Source organism: Natator depressus, chromosome 8 (genome assembly GCF_965152275.1).
Source record: "Natator depressus isolate rNatDep1 chromosome 8, rNatDep2.hap1, whole genome shotgun sequence".
NCBI lineage: Eukaryota > Metazoa > Chordata > Testudines > Cheloniidae > Natator > Natator depressus.
Genome location: NC_134241.1, coordinates 40878762 through 40895008, shown reverse-complemented (window position 1 = coordinate 40895008; position 16247 = coordinate 40878762). Strand labels below are relative to the sequence as shown.

At 61.0% G+C, this 16247-nt stretch overlaps 1 protein-coding gene across 2 annotated transcripts in view; it reads left to right on the top strand.

The window, feature by feature from the left end:
* Positions 1-16247, top strand: part of OLFML2B (olfactomedin like 2B) — a 116147-nt gene that overhangs the window by 85669 nt on the left and 14231 nt on the right. For both annotated transcript variants that reach the window (XM_074960827.1, XM_074960828.1), the window contains exon 6: positions 216-848. In XM_074960827.1, coding sequence (XP_074816928.1) covers positions 216-848 — 633 coding nt within the window. The remainder of the gene's footprint in view (positions 1-215; positions 849-16247) is intronic.

The window sequence follows — 16247 nt, the reverse complement described above, 5'->3', positions numbered from 1 at the left end:
TCAGCGCATCCCCAAGGTGCCCCCAGAGTAAATATTGGGGCAGTTCAGTAAGCAATGGAGACAGGGGCTTTGTGCTGTGTCCTCTGACAAGCCTGACTCTGGAGCGCTCACGAACCATGACAGGCTAGTCCAGGCTCCCCTTGCGCAGCTCTAGTCCCACCATGGCGGGGGCTGCCGTGCACCTCCCAGTGATGCGTGTTTTGCTTGCTTGGCAGAGGATGAGTCTTTCAGCGGCGATCACACGGTCGATTTGTTGATTGAAGATCAGCTGTTGAGGCACACCAGCCATGAGCGGAGCAGCACCACGAGGACACCAGCTCCAGTGGAAGGGCCTCTGACACTCCGAAACATCGCCCCCACCATGGAGTACATCTCACAAGCTGCCCTTGCCATTGCTGGGTCCCCAGTAGCAGAAACTGCCACCAGGTCTCCGCCATTGTCCTCTGCTGCCCCATCCCTCTCCAATGAGCTGACACCAGCACTTACCCCTACAGCTCCCACCACCATTATAGACCAGCTCCCAGCCACACTGGAGACCACCACTGCACCTGGAGCCATCACCACGGGTGCGTCAGTAGATGAGCCAGCCACATGGACACCAGCAACTGTGACCCAGACAGGTACACAGGCACCCACAACTGCATCAATCCTACCCACAGCCAACCTCCACAAAGCTACAATTGCTATGGCAGCCACCACAGTCCACATCTCGACAACAACTGGGACAAGTGTGGCTGCCTCCAGAAGTGAGGAGTCAGCTGCTACTGCCCCTCCGACGCCAGCCAGCCCTACACTTCCTGCCACGCCCAGACAGAACCTTGACGAGGAAGATCTGAGAAGCATCATTGGTGAGTCAGTCCTCCTCCACTCCTCTTGTGTCTTGGTCTCCAGGTAAGTTTGTTGGGGACCAGTGTGTGGAAGAGCTGCCCAGGAGGTGTGCCAGAGGTTGAGGAGGGCTCATTGCAAAAATAGCTTGGAACACAGGTCCTGTAAAGAAGCATGAACAGCAATATTTTGGCGCAGCAGGATGCCAACAGCAGCTGGAGTTAAGGACTCAGAGGAAGGGTGGCCCAGTGGTTAGGATACTGGGCTGGCATTTGGTCCACCTGTGTTCAGTTCCCCACTCTGCTAGCATTGCCCTGCATGACCTGGGACACAGGCTGAGTGTTGCAGTGCCTGGCTTTAGGGGCCCTGCTGCTCAGGCTCCCGTATGATGCATGGGGAAAGTGAGGGGCCTAAAATAAAAAAATTCACAGTAGCCTGCACACTGAACAGGGAGCTGCCTAAAGGAGCCAGCAGGAAATGCTGGGAGAGGGTGCGGCCCCAGCCCTGTCCAGAAAAGGGACTTAGGCCCCTCAGTACAGAAGAGAGGCCCCTCTCTGTGAAGCCTCTCCTGTTGCCAGGCACCAATCAAGGGCAGTCTTCCTCCCAGATAACCAAGGCAGAGGCGCTCCCTTACACCTAGTGCCCAGAGCACTCACCCCCACTGGGGGAAAGCCACATTTGAGTCTCCCACTGAGACTTGAATCCAGGTCTCCCACGAGTGCCCTGACCACTGGGCTACAGCATGCCTCATGCTGCCCTTGTCCCCAATGACTAGTCAAGCCCGGGGCAGTGCGACTCCTGCACAAAGCATGGGGGGCAGGGAAACCAGGACATTGTGACCTCTATGGGGTGGGAGACACACTGACATGCCCCTTGCCCTCCTTTCTGCCATCCTGTTCCCTCCCTTGATATACACATGTGCCGCCTGCCACCCACACACACTCCCTGCTGTCCCCCTGCACACACTCACACCTGCCCCCTGCTGTCCCCGACACACATACCCCCTGCTGTCCCTTTGACACTCACTCACACCCCCTGGTGCCCACACACGCACACCTGCCATCGCCCGACACACACATGTCCCTGCTGTCCCCCTGACACACACACACCCCCCTACCTTGCTGGCCTTCTGACACTCGCACCTGCCCCCTTCTGTCCACCCCACTCACATATCTGGGGGTCAGCAGGGGGTGTATTCACTCACACCCCCTGCTGTCCCTCGGATGCACACACACATGCTTCCTGCTATCCCTCTGATGCACACACACATGCTGCTGTCCCACCTGACACACACACCCCACCCTCTGCTGTCCCCCCCCGACACACTCACAGCTGCCATTGCCCCTGACATACTCATACACACCCCTACTGTCCCCCTGATACACACCCACCCACCCTTCTGGCACTTACACCTACCCCCTACTGACTCCCAGACACACTCACTCACACCCTGCTGTCCCCCAGACACACTCACACATGCCCCCTGCTATGCGTCTGACGCTCACACCTGCTGTCTGCCATCTCCCCTGACACACACACACCCTGCTGGCCCTCTCACACACCTGTCATCTCACCTGCCATCTCCCCGATACACACACCCTGCTGTTCTCAACACACACACACCAGCATGACCCGACACCTCCCCTTTGTCCCCTTCACACACACACACACCCCCCGCTGTCCCTCAACAGACACACTCACAAACACCCTCTGCTATCCTGGCTGGGCATGGCCAGGGCTCCCTGATTCTACCCGACTGGGCATTGGCTGGGACTGGCTGGTGCAGCCTGGCTGAGGACTGGTCGCTAATGAACAACACACAATCTTATCAGTGATGAAGCACTCATCACTGTACCTGACTGGATGACACCACAAGCTCTGTGCGAGCCCACCTTGTCCGCCCAAGGTGCTCAGTACCTCACAGATCTCAATGGGGCAAGAAGGCATCTGGCACGGCAAATGGGAGAGAGGCGACTCAGGTAAAACAGCTTCATTTGAATCCTTTCACCTGCCAGTAGAAACCAGAGCCAAAGCAGACATGGATTTTATGCTCATTTACAGACCACCACTGAGTACAGGATTCCTAGAGGAGCTCCCGGGCAGGAATGGTGTCCCTAGCCAGAAGCTGGGAATAAGCGACAGGGGATGGATCACTTGATGATTACCTGTTCTGTTCATTCACTCTAGGGCACCTGGCACTGGCTACTTTGGTCTGACCCAGTAGGGCCATTCTTATGTGTCATCCTGGGAGATTTCACCAGGCCAAGGCTGCAAATGCAAAACCCCCAAAACTCTCCTCATGTGTCTCCCTGGACTTTCACAGGTCAGCTCTCATCCAGCCAGTCACACCCTGTCCTTGAGCTTTGACCGAGACATCAAGACAGAGGTCAGGACCACCAGCCACTGGCTTAGACACACCGTCCCCTATTAGGCAATGGTGCAAGCTCATCCAATATGCAGACAAGTCAGACCAATGATCCTGATTTGAGTACAAAGTCTCAGACTCCCACAAATTCCAAAGCCTGCTGAAGGATAACAGCACCCCACCACAGGACAAGGAGCTGAGTGTCTGCTGAATCACTAGCTTGTGCCACTAGCCTCACCCATTGACACACTAGCTCCTGTGACAAAGTCCCAAGCCTGTATAGGTGGGTCCCGCACTTCCAGGTGGATTTAATGGCCTTAGAAACCCACAAAGGCCCTCAATGTGACCTCCCTTTCTTAGTGTAACAGCAAGAGTTACAGCCTACCTAGCTATTGTCATCACAGGCCAGTATGGAAAAGGGAATACCCCACAGTCTCTGTCACTCTATTGAGCTTAATAGACACAGTTAAACATCCTACCTGGAGCAAGTCCTGCTTCCCCTCTCAAAGGTGTTTTTTTTGGGGGGGGGGTGGGGGGTGGGGGGAAGAAACCTAAGCCCACTCACTACTCTGGGTTCCAGCTCAGGGACCCTATGGTAGCTTCCCCTTCACCACTGGAGCAGCTTTGACTCCCCGGGCCACTTCCCCTTTTCTAGCTTCACCCTAACCTCAGGCTTCAACAATTCTTCCTCTCCTCCAACTCCTTCCACCTGGGCTTACCTAAGGGAACTGGAAGGAGCACTTTTAAACAGTATAAGTCGAACCTTGATCGGTTCCAGCTGTCTCCATTAGCCTAGGCGTTAATTGGCATCAGGAGTCTTAATTGGCCTGGAGTAGCCTTTGTTTGGCTATCTGGGGAACAGGGATCTGCTCCTCCACAGGCTGACCTCCCTGCTTTCCCCTCTGGCCTAGAGAGCAGTCCCTGCTCTGGTCAGTCAGGGAATAGAAACCTGTTCATCCAGTGGCCAGTAGACCCACCTTTGGCTCCTCTGCTGAACCCAACTGGCCTGGGGGAGGGGGACTGCTGCTGCTGGGCCTTGGGCTCTTGCTGCTGCTGCTACTGCTCCAGCTGCTCCCCTGGCTGGGCTGGACACCACCCACCCCCCTTCTCTGCTACCTGGTTGCTGGCTAGCTGCTGGACACCCTCCCACCCTTGGGTGCTGCTACTGCTCCAACTACAGCCCCTGGGGGGGAAGCTGGCCTGCTCCCCAGAGGGGGAAGTAAGAGACCCCTGCCCCAGCCATTGCTGCTGAGGACAGCACCACCACCTGTGAGGGGTCCTTTCTGCCTGCCTGGCCATTGGGCTGTTGCCTGGAGCTGCTGCTGCCTTTGCTGCTTGGAGCTCTTGCTAGACCCCAAAGGAGGAGGGGACGAGGCCATCTGCTGCTGGGGGAGCGCACAGGGATTCTGGAGACCACTGTGGAGGGGGCCTTAAGACTAAGTAACTTTTGAACTGTGCTCTTGTGGTGGGGGTTTTGACTGTGTTTGTGGGGACATGGGGTGTGGCATGGAGCCTGACCCCAGTCCATCTGTGTGTCCCCCCCCCAACGCCCACCACCACTGTGGTCGCTGCCCCCTCAAGCTCCTGCCTCTGGGACTCCACTGCTTGCTTGGCTTGCCGCACCTTTCACCACCTTTGGGGCCAGAAGCAGCAGCCAGCCCACACTGACTCTTTGCAGGTGCACGTGCCCCCTCCCCCCAGACTGACCCCCTTCAGCAAGCCCCCAGCTTTGTCCCTTGCTACCTGCCCCATTTGCCCCTTGCAGCCTTTTTGCCCTCCCTTTTACCCCAGCACCTCACTAGCTTCAGTTTGTTTGCCTGCCCCGCCCTTTTCCCTCTGCAGCTTTTGTTTGTTTGCCCCGCCCCGGCCTCTGAAGCTAGCTCCTTGGTTCCCTGTCCTACCTCCAGCCTGGTTCTCCCCCCTCCCCACGTGGTACCCCTGCCCTGATTGGCCCCTTACTCAGTGTGCCCCTGTCCTCTCCCATGCGCTTGTGCCCTTCCCCTGTTTGAGGTTGCCCGTATCTCACTGCACCCCCATAACGTTGTTGGGACCGCCTTCCCCTAGTGCAGCTAGAGGAGCCGGATTCCTATCCTGAGTCGGTGACTGTCCCCCACAAGCCCTTGATAGCCCCCCTGTCCAGCCCACCCTTTTGGTGCCCTTCTCCCCTGCCTGCAGCCTAGCGGGGAGGAGTGGTCGAGCTGCCTCCCCTTTCCCCTCCTCTCTCTGGTGTTTTCCCCTCCCTCCCTGCTCATTATGGTGGGTGGGGCCCCTCCAGCAGCCCCAGCTGCCCCTTCCCCGCCTGCCCCTCAGTCACCCCCCCGCCCAAGCCTCTACCTCTGCTGCCGCTGCCAAACCACCTGCCACCGCTGGGGTGCCAGCAGCGGCGGGCACAGGGGTGACCTCCGCTGCTGCCACGTCCCTTGCCCCCTCAGATTTGGGGGGAGCCCTCCCAACCGGCAGGAAGGGCCAGGGTAAGAAGAAGGGGAAGGGCCCCACTAAAAAGACCAGGCCCTCCATGGCAGGGGCTGCCCCCACTGACGCAGCCCTGCCACCGGCCACGACGTCCCTACCCGCTGCTCCCTCCACCAGCTCTGTGGATGCCCCTCCCCCAGCCCCCAGGGCATACGCCCAGGTGGCAGCAGCTCCCCCACCTGCCGCTACGTCATCTCTTCCGCCCACTGCCTCCGCTACCATCTATAGCGGCCGGGGCCCCTTTCCCACCATGACCAGGAAACACGGCGTCTGTTGCCTCCTGGTGCCTGCCTCGCCCCACGTGGAGACGTACGTGTGGGCGTTGGCGAGGGCGGTGGGGCCCACGGCCATTGTGGCGGCCTCCAAAATGTATGGCAAGGTCGTCTTCTTCTTAGCAGCGGAGGCCACCGCCCAGGAGGTGGTGAAGAAGGGCCTGGCAGTGGTGGGAGTGTTCGTCCCCCTGGAGCCGCTAGAGGACCTGGGCGTCCACCTGGTCCTGACCTCCGTCCCTCCCTTCCTTCCTTCCCAATGCCGCCCTGTTACCCACCCTCTCCACCCTGGGGAAGCCCATTTCTGTCATGAGCCCTGTCTCACTGGGCTGCAAAGACCCCGCCCTCCGTCACGTCCTCTCATTCCGCCGGCAAGTGCAGCTTCAACTGCCACCGGCGGCGCATGATGGAGAGGCGCTTGAGGGATAATTCTTGGTCCCCTACCAGGGGGCCCATTATTGGGTGCATTATTCCACGGGGGAGGCCTGGTGCTACCTCTGCCGGGCGATGGGGCATGTCCGGAGGGACTGCCCCTTGGCCCGGCAAGGAGGGGCATCTGGGACCCCCGGCAGGGCACTGGCTCCGTCATCGCCGGCACCCCTGGCTGCCCAGTGCCCGGAGCCACCCCTCCTCCTACTCAGTCCACCAGTGCTCCCACTCGGGCCCAAGGGGTGCTTCCCCCAGTGCGCCCAGACGAGCAGGAGAGCCCCGCCTCTGCTGCCTACCATCTGGCGGGGCCCCCAGAGCAGGGTGCGGCAGGGATACCACCAAGCATGGGAGAGGGTCTGCCCTGGGGGAATCTTCCCTCCCTCGTGCCACCCCCATCACTGCCTCCCACAGTCCCTGAGCCATCGCCCCTGCCCCCCGACCCGACCCGTTAGCCGGCCCCCGGATGATGCCATGGAGCGCTGGGTCCTAGTCCAGGGTAAGCGGGGTAAGCGGAAGGCTCGAGCTCCACTCCTTTCTGCCGATGCGGAAGCCCCCCGGAAGACAAGAAAGGGGGGCACTGATACCGAGCCTTCTGCCTTGCCTGTGGGTGCGTTCCATCCCCCAGTACCGGCCGGGGAAGACGTGGCAGCACAGGAGGGCGGTACTACACCTCCATTGGAGTCCCTTCCCTCCAAGGCCCCCGATGGAGCCCCTCCTGCCCCGTTACCATCTGGAGCCCCTGTGAGCCCTGGGGTGAGCGTCGCTTCGGGCACTGGCGGGGAGAACTCCGGGGTGGTGGAAGGAGAGCTCCCTTCCATCTACGAGGAGATCGAGGCCCTGGGTCTGACCCCAGTCACACAGGGGGAGGACGACCCTCTGCCAGCGGGCCTCGAACTGAGCGACCTCACCCCGGCCCCCCCTTCTCCATGATCCCTCCCCCTAACCGCTGCTTCCACTCCCGCTTCCGAGGGTTCCCTGGCCTCCTCCATCTGCCCGGCCGCGGGTGGCACCCTGCTGACGGCCACCAAGCCTACTGAGGTGACGGCCGGCGCCATGCAGCTGGGACCTGAGCCCCATGGGATGTCCCTCATGGGTGTGGGGCAACCGACCTCCTTCCCGGGCGGGGACCCCACTGACGATGCCATGGCTACTACGCCGGCCATGGAGCCAGAGCCCGGCATCACGGAGGGCCCCCTTCCGAACCCCCAGATTCCTGAGCCTGCCCGAGAGGGGCCATTTCCCAGCGGCCTGGCTACCGGGGCCCAGGATCCTGCCTTTGCCCCTCTCCCTAACTCTGCTCCTGACCCCTGCCCTGCTCCTACTCTGAATTCCTGCCCTGCCCCTGATGCCAGCCCCATCCCTGTCCCCTCCACCTCCCGTGATACTATTGCCGCCCCTGGGGCCGTCATCTCCTCACTCCCAGAGGATAGCCCCCAGGGAGTGACCACTGTACTTCCCTGTCCTGACTCACCAGGGGCTGCTATCTTCCCTCCACCACCCCCAATTGAGCCGGGGTTTGAGGGGGACCGCATGGCGCAAGCCCATCGGGTGCCATATTGGGGGTCCGCCCCTTGACTGCCTGTCTTGGTGGGCCACGGGACTGTGTCAGTGGTCACCCCCAGAGGAAAGCCAGGGGCTAGTGACCCTGGATGCCCCCCCCCCCCCCCGGATACAGTGGAGATGTGCGGGAGTGTCAGGGCCTTCTACGCAGGCCTTTCTCCCTGGATATGACCGATCCTAATGCTTGCAGAATGCTCTGGGATGAACTCCCGATGGTCAGCGCGGGCGACTGAGACCGGCTAGAGCTGCCTCTCACTCTGGCTGAGTTCTTGGAAGCCCTCTGCTGCATGCCCACCAATAAATCTCCAGGCATAGATGGGCTGACCATGGAATTCTACCGCATGTTCTGGACGTCCTCGGCCCAGACCTAGTCACCGTCTGGGCTGAGTCTTTGCAGAGCGGGGTCCTTCCTCTTTCGTGCAGGCGAGCCGTGCTCACCTTATTGCCGAAGAAGGGGGACCTCCGCATTTTACAAAATTGGCGTCCCGTCTCGCTCCTCAGCATGGACTACAAGGTCATAGTGAAAGCCATCTCGCTGCGGCTAGGGTCCATGGTGGCGGATGTGATCCACCCAGACCAGACCTACACCGTCCCGGGCCGCACCATCTTCGACAACCTGTATCTGGTCCAGGACCTCTTGAAATTCGGGTGTAGGGACGGTCTGTCATTCGCCCTCCTGTCCCTGGATCAGGAGAAGGCGTTCGACAGGGTGGACCACGGGTATCTCCTGAGCACTCTGGGAGTGTTTGGCTTCAGATCCATTTGTGGGTTTTCTCCAGGTGCTGTATGCCTCCGCAGAGTGTCAGGTCAGGCTCAACTGGACCCTGACCGAACCAGTCAGCTTCGGGTGAGGAGTATGGCAGGGGTGCCCCCTCTTGGGCCAGCTGTATGCTCTGGCGATTGAGCCCTTCCTCTGTCTCCTCCGCAGGAGGTTGATGGGATTGGTGCTGCGGGAGCCAGAGCTGTGGCTGATCCTGTCCGCGTACGCTGACGATGTGCTCCTCGTGGCCCAGGACCCGGGCGACTTGGCACGGGTGGAGGCTTGCCAGGCCATCTACTTGGCAGCCTCCTCCGCCCGGGTCAACTGGGTCAAGAGCTCTGGCTTGGTGGTAGGGGACTGGTGGCAGGCGAGCTCCCTCCCACCCGCGCTTCAGGCCATCTGGTGGAGCGTGGGTCCACTGCTCTATTTCAGGGTTTACCTTTCTGCCATGCATCCGTCTCCACCAGAGAACTGGCATGGTTTAGAGAGCAGGGTGGTAGAGCGGCTCCGGAGATGGACAGGACTACTCCAGTGCCTCTCCCTTCGAGGGAGGGCACTGGTGCTGAATCAACTAGTCCTGTCCATGCTCTGGTACCGGCTCAACACCCTGGTTCCGGCCCCAGGTTTCCTGGCCAACCTCCGGACATCGATTCTGGAGTTCTTCTGGTCATTACTACACTGGGTCTCTGCAGGGGTTCTCCATCTACCCCTGGAGGAGGGAGGGCAGGGCCTGAAGTGTCTCCACACTCAGGTCCATGTCTTCTGCCTCCAGGCCCTGCAGAGGCTCCTTTATGGTGCAAGTAGTCCGGCATGGAGCATAGCGGCGCAGGAAACTGCTCGGGTTTACCTCGACCAGGTCCTAAGAGAGGGCGTGCCCTGCCCACCCTCCACTCCAGGCCCTCCAGCCCTTTTCATCAGGCCCTGCCCCGTGGACCCGACCGACCCCCCCCCCCCCGCCTCTTTACTGTGAGCCAGCTACACGAGCTGCAGCCGGTCCATTTCCAGACCACGCCAAGGAAACATCTATACACGCTCGTGCTCCACACCCTTCACATCCTCATCCTCGCGCCCCGCCCCAACACAAAGTGGCAGACCTCCTGCCACCTTTAGAGGGTGGGCCGGCCTATATTCTACCCTGGTCCTGTGGCCCGCCAGGGATATTAGTTGGCGGTTCCTTCACGGGGCCGTGAGCACGGGCGTGTACTTGGCACTGTTTACCCCAATCCCAGACACGTGTCCCTTTTGCAGCGTGAGGAAAACCCTGGCACACGTATACCTGGAGTGTGCCAGGCTGCAGCCCCTATTCCGGCTCCTCAAAAATATTTTGTTAAGATTTTGGTTGCACTTTTCCCCTCACCTCCTTATCTATACACTCCATATCCGTGGCCCCACAAAGTCAGGGGACCTCCTGGTCAACCTCCTCCTGGCCCTGGCTAAAGTGGCCATCTATAAAACCAGGGTGAGGAGGTTGGCCGAGGGAGTCTGCTGTGACTGTGGGGCCTATTTCCGATCCTCCGTCCATTCACACCTCCAGGCAGAGTTCCTCTGGGTGGCGCCCACTGACTCCCTTGAAGCCTTCGAGGAGCAGTGGGCGCTGTCCGGGGTTCTCTGCTCAGTGTCCCCATCCAGTTCCCTTCATTTGACCCTGTTGTTCATTAGTTGTCCCCCGTAATTATTTGGTTTTCCAGGTCTGTGGACCCCCCTCTTAGGCTGGGGGGCGATCCTTTAGCAGTGGGACTTCCTGGAGCCCAATAAGGCCTCTGGCCTGGAGGGCGGTAGGGGGCTACTGTTAGGTCCTGGGCTCTTGCTGCTGCTCCAGCTCCTCCCTTGACTGGACCAGACCCCCCACCCCCTTCTCTGCTTCCTGGCTGGCTGGTGCCCCCCCCCAGTTGCTACTGCTCCTGCTGCAGCCCCTTGGAGGGCCTGCTGGCCCACTCCCCAGAGGAGGGGAGTGAGGGAACCCAGCTGCTGCTGTGGACACCATCACCACTTGAGAGGAGTCCTTCCTGCCTGGCTGCTGGAGCTGCTTCTGTGTTTGCTGCCTGGGAACTGCTGGAGCCTCGAGGAGGAGGAAGAAGGGGACCATCTGCTGCTGAGACAGCATGCAGAGACTCTGCAGACCACTGTGGAGGGGGCCTTCAAGGACTGAGTAACTTTCAAACTGTGCTCTTGTGGTGGGGGTCTTGACTGTGTTTGTGGGGACATAGGAGGTGTGGTTTGGAGCCTGGTCCATCTGTGTCCCCGCCTTCCCCCCACCCTACTCCCACTGACCGCTTACCATCTGCCTAAGCTCCTGCCTCAAGAACTCACCTGCTCGTCTCTCTTGCCACGCCCTTTCGCTGCCATTTGGGCCTGAAGCAGCAGCCAGCCCACACTGACTTTTTGCAAGCGCACATGGGTGCACGTGCTCCCCCCCGGACTGATACCCCCCACAGCAGACCCCCAGATTTTCCCCTTACTGCCTGCCCCTTGCAGCCTTTGCTCCCCCACTTTGCCCCAGCCCCTCAGCAGCTTTAGTTTGTTTGCCTGCCCCGCCCTTTTCCCTCCTCAGTTTTGTTTGCCCTGCCCCAGGCTCTGAGGCTAGCACCTTGGTTTCCCTGTCCTGTCTCCTGCCTGGTTGTACTCCCCTGCCCCCCATCACCACGGTCCCTCCTGCCCTGATTAGCCCCTTGGTCTGTGTGTTCATGCCCCCTCCCATGCACTTGTGCCCCTCCCCTGTTTCAGTTTGAACCCTGGTATCACTGCACCCCCCACCCACTGCTATTATAACTTTCCCCTCCCCTAGTGCAGCTAGAGGAGCCAGAATCCCATCCTGTGTTGGTGACTGAACCCCATCCCAGTCCTTGCCTTCGTAGCCCCTCCACACATCCAGCCCTCTCCTTCTGGCACCCTCCTCCTCTGCCTGCAGTCTAGCAGGGAGGAATGGTTGACCTGTTCCCCATTTCCCCTTCTCACCCCACCAGTGTTGGTCCTCCCTCCCTGCTCACTATGGCGGGGGACAAGATGGGTGGGACCCCTTGAGCAGCCCCCACCGCCCCTCCTCCACCTGCTCCCCCTGTCATCCCCTGTGGCTCCCACCTCAACCACTGCTGCCAAACTACTTGCTACTGCCCCCACTGGGATACCGGTGGCGGTGGGCAAAGGGGTGGACTCCACGGCTGCCATGTCCCTTGCCCCCTCTGATTGCGGGAGGGGGACCCCCAGCTGGCGGAAAAGGCCAAGGGAAAAAGAAGGGCAAAGGCCCTGCCAAACAGGCTAGGCCCTCCATGGTAGGGGCTGCCCCCTCTGCCGTGGCCCCACCACTGGCCGCGGCATCCCTCTCCGTTGCTCCCTCCACCACCTCCGCGGGTGCCCCTCTGCTGGCCCCCAGGGTGTACGCCCATGTGGCAGCAGCTCCCCTGCCTGCTGCTACATTATCTCTCCCGGCCACTGTCTCTGCTACCACCTCTGGCAGCTGGGACCCCTTCCCCACCTTGACCAGGAAGCATGGCGTCCATTGCCTCCTGGTGCCTGCCCCACCCCACGTGGAGACCTCTGTGCAAGGGTGGTGGGGCGCACAGCCATAGTGGCGGCCTCCAAAATGTATGGGAAGGTCATCTTCTTCCTGCCATCAGAAGCCACCGCCCAGGAGGCAGTGGAGAAGGGCTTGGTGGTAGGGGGTGTGCTCATCCCCCTGGAGCTGCTGGAGGACCTGGGCGTCTGATTGGTCCTGACCTCTGTCCCCCCGTTCCTTCCTAATGCCGCCCTGCTACCTTGCCTCTCTACCCTGTGGAAACCCCTCTCCATAGTCAGCCCTCTCTCCCTGGGCTGCAAAGACCCCGCCCTCCATCATGTCCTCTCGTTCTGCTGGCAGGTGCAGCTTCAACTGCTGCTGGCGGCACATGACAGACAGGAGTTCAAGGGGTCCTTTCTGGTCCCCTACTAGGGGGCCCGCTGCAGGGTGCATTACTCTACGGGGGAGGCCTGGTGCTACCTCTGCCAGGTGATGGGGCACGTCCGGAGGGACTGCTCCTTGGCCGGGCATGGATGAGTGTCCAGGACCTCTGAGCCCCGGCAGGGCACTGGACCCATCATCGCTGGTGCCCCTGGCTGCCTGATGCCACCCCTCCGCCTCCCCAACCCATCGCTGCTCCCGCTTGGGCCCCAGGGGCATCTACCCCAGTGCACCCAGATAAGCGGAACAGCCCCGCCTTTGCTGCGTGCAGTCTGGCCTATGGAGGAGGGTGTGGCGGGATTACCGCTGGGAATGGAGAAGGCCTGCCCCGGGGGGGAGTTTTTCCTCCCTCGTGCCACCTCACCACTACCTCCCCGAGTTCCCATGCCACTGCCCCTGCCCCCTGGCCCAACTCCTGTTAGCCAGCCCACAGATGACACCATGGAGGGCTGGGTCCATGTACAGGGGAAGCAGGGCAAGCGGCGCAAGTGGAAGGCTTGAGCTCTGCTCCTCCCACCTGACGTGGAGACCCGCCCCCCCGCCCCGGCCGAAAGACCAGGAAGGGGGCCACCGACACCGAGCCTTCTGCCTTGCCCCTTGGTGAGTTCCATCCACCTGTGTCGGCTGGGGCGGGCATGGCAGCAATGAAGGGTAGCACTGTCCCTCCTCTGGAGTCCTCCCTCTGGGGGGCCCCGATGGAGCCCCTCCTTCCACCTAATGCCCCTGCAAGCCCCAAGGCGAGCGTTGCTTTGGGTGCCAGTGGAGAGGTCCCTGAGGTGGTGGGTGGCGATCTCCCCTCCATCTTCGAGGAGATTGAGGGCCTGGGTCTGACCCCAGTCACCCAGGGGGGAGGACGACCCTCTGCCGGCAGGCCTCGATCTGGGCGACCTCACCCCAGCCTCCCTTTCCCCATGGTCACTCCCCCTCACCGCTGCTTCCGCTCCCATCTCCGAGGAACCCCTGGACTCTTCCACCAACCTGGCTGCAGATGGCACCTCGCTAACAGCCGCCAAATCAATCGAGGCAACAGTCAGCGCCACGCGGATGGGATCTGAGTTACCAGGAGTATCCCTCGCTGCTGCTGGACAGCTGACCTCCTTCCCAGGTGGGGGCCCTACTGCTGATTCCCCACGTATCAATGCCGTGGCCACATCACCTGCCATGGAGCAAGAGCCTGGAATCACGAAGGACCCCCTTCCCACTCCCCAGACCCCCGAGCCTGGCCAAGAGGTGTCACCCCCCAGTGGCTCAGCTGCTGGGGCCTGTGATTCCGACTTTGCCCCTCTCTCTGACCCTGCTCCTGACCCCCTCCCACTCTCCCTCCCCTTCCCGTGCTGCTATTGCTGCTTCTGGGGCCGTCTCCTTCCCCTCCCTGGAGGATGACCCCCGAGGGAGCGGCCTTCATGTTTCCCTGTCCCAACCCCTAAGGGGCTGCTATTTTCCCTCTGCCACCCCCCCACTGAGCCGGGGGCTGAGGTGGGTTGTGTGGCGCTGGCACAGCGGGCACCACTCTGGGGGTCTGCCCCCTGCCTGCCCGTCTCAGTAGGCCACAGGGCTTCGACAGGGGCCCCGCTGGAGGACGGCCAGGGGCCAGTGACCCCACCCCCCGATAGGCTGTGAGACAAGGTGTGAGAGCTTCTCCAGGACGCCTGTGGGTCCCGGAACAAGGGGCAGGTTGCGCTCCAGCTCTGGGAGGACTTCCATGAAATCCTCCGGGCCTTGAGGGCCATTTTGGGGGAGGATAGAGGGACCAGGAGGCTTGGCGCTTTGGCCTACCAGCAGACCCACTGCTTCCGTGACTCCCTGCTTACTTACAGGGGTCGGTCAAAGATTGCTGCATGGCCCAATCGTGGCTGTGAGCGTCTCTGCCGGCAAGGATCCCCCCCCAGCCCTCCCTATGGCACCCACCACCTTTGCTGCACTGAACACCCAGGGCTGCAGGGTGGGTCTCCACAGATACCAGGTGCTCTCCTTCCTTCGGGAGGGAGGGTACTCTGTAGTCTTCCTGCAGGAGACCCATATGGATCCAGCCGCCAAAGCTAGTTGGTGGCTGGAGTGGAGGGACAGTGTTTATTTTAGCCATCTCATAGCTTGTACGGCTGGAGTGGCAACCCTGTTCTCCCCTGACCTACGGCCCGAGGTGTTGAGGGTTGCCGAGGCTGTGCCGGGGAGCCTGCTGCACCTCCAGGTCCGCATGGAGGGGCTGATGGTCAATCTTGTCAATGTCTATGCCCCGACATCAGGCCTGGAGCAGCTGCAATTTTTTTCAGCAGGCATCCGCCTTCCTCGGCTCTTTGGATCCTCACGAGTGTCTGCTCCTGGGCAGGGACTTTAACACCACCCTTGATGAGCGGGAGTGCTCAAGGGGCTGAGCGCTGTCCAGCTGCCACGGATGTCCTCCAGGAGATTGTCGTGACCACCACCCGGACAATGTATCGACGTTCACCTTTGTCCGGGTGGAGGCCCGTTGGTCGCACTACTCCTAGTTGGACTGCATTTACATACCACATTATCACCTTTCACGGGCCCACTCCTCCAACATCCGGCTGGCCCCATTCTCAGATCACCATCTGGTGACTGTGATGGCCTCTCTCAGAGCGGAGTGGCCAGGGCTGGCCCATTGGTATTTTAATAACAGCTTGCTGGAGGATGTGGGCTTTGTGGTGTCCTTCCGGGAGTTCTGGCTTGCCTGGCGAGGGCAGCGGTGTGCCTTTCCGTCGGCGCAGCAGTGGTGGGACGGGGGGAAGGTGCGCGCCCGGCTCTTCTGCCACAACTACACCCGGGGTGCCAGCTGGCAGAGGGATGTGGCAATACAGCAGTTGGAACGGGAGGTCTTAGAGCTGGAGAGTCTGGCTGCCAGCCCCGAGGATCCATCCCTCTGTGGAGTATGCCGGGAGAAGTGGGAGGAGTTCCACAGCCCCCCTTTTACCCCAACCCATTGTTCCCTCTACCAGCCCTGGTGGTGCTGCTCCCTCGGCCCCCCAGGCATGTGCCCAGGTGGCTACCACCCCTCTGCTCGCCGCTTTGGCTTCTGCTCCAGCTGCCTCCCGGAATACCATTCCCGGTGGATGGGGACCCTTTCCCACCCTCACCAGGGGGCACAGGGGGCACTGCCTCCTGGTGTTTGCCTTGCCCTATGTGGAAACCTACATATGGATGATGGAGCAGGTGGTAGGGCCCGCGGCCATGGTGGCAGCCTTTAAGATGTTAGGGAAGATGGTGTTTTTCCTGGCATTGGAGGCCGCTGCCCAGAAGGCGGTGGAGAGGGGCTTGGCGGTGGGGGGCATTCATGTCCCCCTCGAGCCTTTGGAGGACCTGGACATACGGGTTGTGTTGTCCTCTGTTCCTCCCCAATGCCACCCTTTTGCCATTCCTCTCTATCCTGGGGAAGCCCCTGTCCGTCCTCAGCCCCCTTTCATTGGGCTGCAAGGACCGCGCCCTCTGCCACGTTTTATCGTTCTGCCGGCAGGTGCAGATTCAAGTGCCGCCGGTGGCACATGACAGGGAGGCTCTGGAGGGGTCCTTTTTGGTGCCCCACCAAGGGGCCCAGTAGAGGGTTTACTATTCTTTGGGGGAGGCCCGTTGCTTTCTCCGCCGGGTGGCAGGGCATGTCCAGAGGGACTGCCCCCTGGC